Here is a 7782-nt window from a genome sequence, read left to right on the forward strand (position 1 = left end):
ATGCAGACCATATGACTGTAAAGAGTTAAATGAGCACTTGGTCACAGGAAACTCATGGAGAGAATTTCAGTCACAAACGTTTTGCATTTACCTTGTTCACGCAAATACAGAGAAGAGCAACTGCCTGTGCTGAGAGCTCAGCTGAGCAGCACTTTAACTGTGGAAAAATATTTTAATGTTCAGAGAGGAGTGAGATGTCATGGCAGGGAAATATTCCCAGTACGAGGAGCTGCTAGCTCCTCCTGTGGCTGTCTGGATTCACTGTGCAGTGAGCAACAGCTGTAGCTAATGTGTGCGCCCTCATCTTCCCTTGCTGGCTCCACAGACAGAATTTGGGTGGTTTCATCCTGGATAGATAAATCTGAGAGAAGACCTTGGATTGCCAATTCCTAAAGGAATGAGGGGAGTATACCTGGGATTAAAGTTGCAGAGGGAAAAATCACATGCATTTGTGTGTATGTTTATATCTCTTGATTAGTATCCCAATCAATTGATATAAAAGCATAAAGTGATTTAGCCAAAAAAAAAAAACTGACTAATGTAACCCTGGAAAGAGATACTTAATTTTTGTAGTGATTTGATAATCTCATGATTGCAGTGCATAAAGATGCTTACAGGTAAGGAGATGAGATCCTTCAAATCTGGAGTCCCGCGAATAATCACTTTAAGCAGAAAGCCATTTGGTTCTTTACATGTTTCATGGACCAAGTGAGTTAAAGTATACTGCTAATTCTCTCTTTGGAGGTGTCTTTGATTAAACATGTTTAATTTCCTCTGCTTTGCTCTGCCTTCTTTGCCTATTTATTTTCTAGAATAGAGGGCCACCTGTAAAAACAAAGACGAATTCCTTTTTAGTAAAAAACAAAACAACAAAATGTGAATAACCTGAATAGTCCTTTGCATTTCAAAGAGCTATTTCAGCCCACTTCTGTCATCTCTTTTTCAAAGCTCCGTGACCTTGCTGCAACCGTGGGTGCCTCCCAAAGAGCCCCACGTGTCTCTGCTGTCAGAGAGCTCCCAGGGCCGCAGACCGCAACAAGAAGTGTGTAACTGGCTCAAAGCTGGGTTCTGCAGGAAACCATGGGTGGGACCTTGAGCAGACCAAGGGGCAAACAAAGAGCAAGGGGAGCCCACTGCCCTGCCCTGGGGTGCAGCAGCATGCGCCTCGCCTGTGTGCTCGGGGCTCCTTGGAGAGAGGTACGAGTGACATCGGAAAAGATGAAGCACGTTTTGCTACCAAAAAAGAGCTAAATTGTAAGGTGTTTGTCACCTGTGGCCGCTGGCTGCTGTCCCAGGCTGGGGCTCTAGTGGACCTCTGTTGGTGGGGTGGTTCCTGTGTGACTGTGACAGCCAGGCTTTGGAGTGGTTTGTCCTGCCTGGTACTGTGCTGGCCGGGAGGGACAGCAGGGCAGGCAGGGATGTGGGTTACAGGTCCCTGGGGACTGCTGAAGGCGCTGAGCAGCTCAGAGCAGGGAAAGGCACCTGCTGCTGCGCGGAGCAGTGGCTTCTGCAGGCGGGCTTGGCTGGCTGAGGGCGTGCAGGGTGCTAGGGTTCTGGATCCACATCTCACTGCTGCCCCCAAAGTCAGGAATTTGGCAAAAGCCGGTGGCTTGATAGCAAAGAGAAACATGTTGGTTACCACGAGAGGAAAAGGCATATTCACGGTTCTATTCTAAATCATATAATAGATAAAATTGTCCCAGTTAGGCGTTTTTTGGCAAAGTTGGTAATAGGAAGTTTCAAGGTGAATAAGGCAGCAAGATTTTTTTTGCTGTGCATACTTCATGCTCTTAAAAATTCCCTCCTTGGATATTCTGCATATTTTAAATCTTTTCTGCTTTCTCCTACATGTTCCTATTTTGCTTTCTTCCCAAAGGCACCTGTAGGCAGACCAAAGTATCTCAGCTGAGATCTGAAAAAGAAACTTCACAATTAGAAGTATAGAGTAACCATACCACAATACACACCAAAGAGATCTGTAGGCATCGTTTCAAGACAACAACTACAAAAATTACTTTGTTCCAAAGGAGGGGAAAAAAAAAAAGAAATATGCTATGGGGATATTAAACATTCAAATGCTAGATTTGTTTTAGTATGCAGGCACTCTGGCTTTAATTACCAAGGAGAAATTCCCCAGATAAACATTAAGCCACAGAACAGCTTAGCTTGAAATTCACTTTTATTTTCAGCATGTCATTATCTTGTAACTCTGTTCCACCCAGAGCTGTGAAAATGTTCAGCCAGGAATCCAAACCCACTTGAAAACAAGAAAGGTTCAAGTCCCAGCCAAAGCTTGAAGGTTAGCAAAGATTCAAAATAAATAGGGAAGACACAAGTTTGCTCTCGTCATGTATTTTGTTCCCTGCACAGTGTGGAAGAGATGGAGAAAATTCTCCAGTCACAGAATTGTGGAAGGGTTTGGGTTGGAAGGGGCCTTAAAGACCATCAAATTCCAACCTTCCTGCCCCACTTGGAGCAGAAAGGTTTGTGTTAGTGGCTGAAGACCACGCTGACTTGACTCCCTGCAGTTTTTGAAGCAATTTGAATCCTTCAGACTGCAGCGCCGAGGTTCAGCGTGTGCTACCTGGAAGTGCTGGAGCAGCTCGCAAGTGATGTTTCTGAGCAGGAAGGGTTCAGCCAGGAGCCTGACGGTGTGAGCTGGAGAGCAGGTCTGAACCCCTCTGCTGTAGGCACCTGCTTGGAGAGCTTTTCTTACTTTAAAACTTCCCTCTTTTTAGCAAGTTTCATCTTCTATATTGCATTAGTTTTGGTCTGTTTGTCTCTCCCTTGAATTTCTACCTGCTGTTTGTTTATTTTATTGTTAATGCACTGATTCCAGAGCTTGATTTCACTTGCAAAATATAACAGCATGGCAACATTGAGAGAGAATTCATTATTGTTTAACAAAAGTATTCCCCAACCCCCCGGTGCATCCTAGTCTATTGGGTTCATAGGAACCTATATGTGGGGTTGGCAGCCAGGTGTGTAACATGTCAAGCCTCATAGCAAGAAAAAAGCATACACCATCATAATTCATAGCTTAGCGAGTATGTGGCATCTCTACCAGCTGGAATTTTTAGGAAAATATTTTAAATTGAGCTGTTGCCTCTAGGAAACAATTTCTCATTCCGTTAGTGTGAGGACACAAAGCATACAATAATTTCTCTTGTTGGAAATCTCCCCGAGAAGAGAATACACCGTGGGCTACGTGCCTCTGCCTACACTGGGTCCTGCTGAGCGTTAAGATATTTGTCAGCTCTCGGCCTTCGCAGCACGCTCTCCCAGAGGGCCCGTTTGGGCAGCACCAAGGGAGGTCAGAGGAACTCAAAGCGCCGTGGCAGACACAGGCCTGCAGAGAATAAGTTGTGGCACTGTTTAAAAAAAGGATGTATCCTTTGGGAAGCATCCAAGCACGCTTAATTTAATCCCATCTGTGTGAGCGGAGCGGTCCTTTGTTCAGGACTCGCTCGTGCGGCTGGTTCATCGGCTGCTGCCTCTCCCATCGCAGAGGCTCGCGTCCACGCTTCGTGCCATGGAGAGCCCAATCCCCAAATGTCAGGGTGTCCGTAGAAAAGGAGACTGATTTTTCCCAGGGATCCCTTATTTCTTTGGATACAGACCCTAAATGCCGTGTTCTTAACAACCGTTTTCTCCTCCTTTCTCACACACCTTTACTTTGTAGGGGGAAAGGGAGAACAGCCCCCACGGGAGCTGGGGTATCAAGCCGCAGCAATGCAGTCAGCGGTATGTTAGACTTTGGCACCTCCACCATCTGCTGTGGGCTGACAGATGGGATGAGAGATGACAGCAGAAAGGCTCTTCTGTTTTAGCAAGACACAAGAAAGCTTGAAAAATCACACCTCCTCCCCCTTCTCCCCCCCAAACCCACACAGCAACAGTGTCACTTGGCCACTTGTTCTGGCCAAGACAAGGAGAAGTTTACGCCTGTGCGTGCTCCTGAAGCCTTTCAAGGGAAAAGTGAGCAGAGTGGTTCAGAGCAGAGCTGCCGGGAGTCGCTGCAGCCTGGAGGCACCGCCACACCTTCTCCCCTCTTCTCTCATCAATGGGAATTAGGAGCAAAAGCGCTGCCGGGACAGAGGAGCTGAGCAGTCTCTGTGCTTGGCAAGGCTTTCTGTTTATTTGTTTGCTCGTCATAATTAGCGGCTGCACAGTTCATGCAACAGGGACATTTGGCCTTACCTGTAGCTTGTGAGAAAGCTCATCTGGTAGCTGAGGATTAGCCAGTTCCAGGTTCTGCCTCAGATGCCGCTGCCAATGGAAACGCTTCCCATTGGAAACCCACACCAGGGACAGCCCTCAGGAGGGCCCAGCTCCTTCCTGGGCATCTGAATTTTTAAATTGCACCAGACATCCCAAGCAGCCAGATTTCCAAGGCGGCTCAGCACCCTGCATATCGTCCACGTGCTTGTAAGGATCTGCCCTCTGGCTGGAGATGTTGATGGCAGCCACAGGGCACATCAAGCTCTTCTGAAAATTAGTGCTGTAGGTGATGACGGTAATCACGACCTGTTGCAAAATAACAAGCTCTTATTTATTTGTTTCTCTCTACTCTGATTCAAGCTTTCAGTTTTCTGGTGATTTTTTAAATTGTTTTTCTTCTCAATGGACACACCAGTATAATGCTCCCAACTGATTTGTCTTTTAGGATTTCATTGTGACAGTGGTCTTCTCATTCTTGTGGCTAGTGGGCTCATCTGCTTGGGCTAAAGGACTGTCAGATGTAAAGATTGCGACCGACCCAGACGAGGTACTATTACTGATGTCAGCCTGCAAACAGCAGTCCAACAAATGCTTGCCTGTTCGCAGTCCCGTTATGTCGAGCCTGAACACTTCGGTTGTAAGTGAATTTGATTATTTTCACCGTTACCTTACAAACGTATTTTCATCTCTTTCACCCGTGTTTTGACCTAAATTAGCTGATGCGAACCCATTAGCTGAAATGCTGTCACTGCAAGTAGAAGCTTGCTGTGGGGAAAAGTAGAGCCTGACTCAGAGCAGGTGCCGTGGGACAGGAGTGAAGGGCAGGAGCTTGGGGGAAGCAACGTGCCTTTCCGAGCGTGTCTGTCAGACAGCTTGCTTGTAAGCCACCCGTCTTCAACACTTTGGAAAAGGGGTCTGTACTGTCCTTAAAGAAGGAAAGGTTTTGTGCCTGACAGATTCCTTTAAAAATCCTCAAAAAGAGCAATATAAATCAATCTCTGTGTTTAAATGGTATATTTAAATGTCATTTCAGTATTTAGAAAATGTTTAAAGAACAAAATTATTTAAAGTCAGCTGAGCAATTAATTTCTCTCTTTTAAAAATATTTTCTTCCCATTTTATCTTTCCAATGTTTCTTTAAGCTAAATTATGTTCTCAAACAACAAAAAATTGGCTGAAAATCCCAACCTTGTTCTAAAAAAGCAGGGGAAATGCAGTTAACCTAGCGAGCTAGTGCTAAGGGTGGTGAATTTACGTGTTCGCTCCACAGCTGAGGATCCTTCCTGGCAGATTTGGGGAGAAGGACTGACTGGGAACGGCCCTGACTTCTCCAAGGACCATGCAGAGTCCCAACCATCAGGCTGGGTGGTGACACCGCGGCTGTGGGTGATGAGCTTCTTTTTTTCCCCCCCCCCAGGTCTTCGGATTCTTGAACTTTATCCTGTGGGCAGGCAACATTTGGTTTGTGTTTAAGGAGACGGGCTGGCATTCCTCGGGCCAGCGGCACCCTCCGGACACCATGGAGAAGCAGTCCAGCAGCTACAACCAGGGTGGCTACAACCAAGACAGCTACGGGCCGGCCGGGGGCTACAACCAGCCGGGCTCCTATGGGCAGGTGGGTGACTACGGCCAGCCCCAGAGCTACGGCCAGAGCGGGCCAACCTCCTTCGCTAATCAAATCTAGTGTTTCACGCAGCACAAGCTCTTACATCCCTCACACACAGAGCGTTTAACAGGTCTCGAGTTTCAGTGGCACCAGGTTTTTAAGGGTTTCACACAAATTAGTACTACAACGCAGTGTTCAATGTCGATCGAAGATCTTGCCCTACCTTCTGAGGTGGATGGGAGGTGGCCTGTGGCTGGGGCTGACATTTTTAGCCCCTGACTAATGTCAGGATGTGCACATTGCAGGTGGTGACCTGGAGTCCGTGTTGTAGTATGTTCTGTAGAGATAACTTTATGGTAGTTTTGTATGTGTTGAGATGGTAGAAGCATTTTGTAGCCACAAGTCCGTAGTATTTAATATGCGTAATATAACTGAATTTCCTTCTGCATTTTGGTGACAAACAGAAGTGTTTTACTGTTATTTCTACAGATTATTCTGTATATCCATGCATGTAACATTTTCAAAACTGCCTGTCTGTGACTCTTCAGAGCATTTGTTTTGATTATATCTTCTGTTTCATAAGATTTTACTATTATTTCAATTAACCGAGTCATCTGTAATTTAGTGCATGGATAAGCAGTTTCATGCTACCAAATGTCTGGACTGTGAAAATGGAACTTCTCAACTTCTGCCACTACACTTTGTTAAATGTCTGTTTAAAAGAAGTATGCATCTTTTATATATTTTGCAGAGTTGAATATATGGCTTACCCAAGTTCTGAATGCTTTGTAACAAAAATGTTTTTCCTTGAAATGGCATTCAGTAGTACATATGGTACCTAACCAATGTTTATTCCATTTAACTGAGCTAAGTATTCATTCTATAAATCGCTATTTCTATGGATGTTTTGTGAATCTTTTAACGTGAGCTGTGGAGATTAAGGACCAAGTAACTGTGTTATATGTTTACAAAGGTATTTATTTAACTAAGATAACAGAGGTGCAGATATCAGTATACAAAACCACCTGAAGATGCCCTGTTGCTCAGTACAGCAAAACATGAAAAATGCGTGTACTGTTGTGACCTTACAAAGATTAAATATTCCTCTCTACCCTCTTCTTGTAAGACAGTCTTTCTATCCGTGCTGTTCAGAGATTGTTAGATATCCCTCTGTTCTGTTGCTGCTCTGAGCGCTAGCTTGGTGCTACTGGAGAATGTAACTGGATTGACCAAATAACCCAGGTTCAGAGGAACTCACCCTAAAATAGCCAGAGCCAGGTTCATAGCCAGTTCCGATTTCTCCCTGGAAAATTAATCCCTTCCTTGCTATGGCATATGGGATGCATTGACAGAAATTAAAGCCCGAAGCACAATATACTAATCCAAACTGATCATCTGCATTTCTAAATAAAAGTGTATCAGTATATAATCTTATTGTATGAGCTGTAATGTTGAAAGCATATTAGCTTAAAACAGCTTAGTTTCTTCTATGATTGTTGTAACCAGTTTATGGCTACTCGGTGGATGAATCTATATTGTGATATCTATTTGACCCTAATAAAGTTATTGCATACAATGCATGTTTTCAGAGTATGATAATATTAAAATGTCACTGCAAAATAACTAAAAAGATGGATAGAATATTATCTCTGTGCTTGACCTTATTGGTCATATTCTCACTGTTTTCCAACACCTTTATGAGGTTTGTTTTAATGTTCAGTGGAGTACAACACTTCTACAGATACTTGTCATTAAAGGTCACTATCACAAGTTTAAACAAAAATTAAACTGTGCAATTTAATATCTGCCCACCTCTATGCCTCTCTTTCCATCTGTCAGTAGGACTAGCCCTGTGCTGTGCTAACTACACCAGTTCTGTGGATTGCTGGAAAAGCCATTTCTCAACCTGAAGAACAGACAAACTTGAATAACTAAATGTCCTTGTATTCCAAATG

The 7782-nt window shown here is 44.4% G+C and overlaps 1 protein-coding gene across 3 annotated transcripts in view; it reads left to right on the forward strand.

Moving 5' to 3' along the window:
• SYNPR (synaptoporin) overlaps window positions 1-7441 on the forward strand; it is a 92522-nt gene extending 85081 nt beyond the window's left edge. For all 3 annotated transcript variants that reach the window (XM_040568713.1, XM_040568712.1, XM_040568714.1), the window contains exons 5-6: window positions 4667-4858; window positions 5639-7441. In XM_040568713.1, coding sequence (XP_040424647.1) covers window positions 4667-4858; window positions 5639-5905 — 459 coding nt within the window. In that variant the 3' untranslated portion in view covers window positions 5906-7441. The remainder of the gene's footprint in view (window positions 1-4666; window positions 4859-5638) is intronic.
• The last annotated feature ends 341 nt before the right edge of the window (window positions 7442-7782 follow it).

This window comes from Cygnus olor, chromosome 10, assembly GCF_009769625.2.
Source record: "Cygnus olor isolate bCygOlo1 chromosome 10, bCygOlo1.pri.v2, whole genome shotgun sequence".
In the NCBI taxonomy this organism is placed as follows: domain Eukaryota; kingdom Metazoa; phylum Chordata; class Aves; order Anseriformes; family Anatidae; genus Cygnus; species Cygnus olor.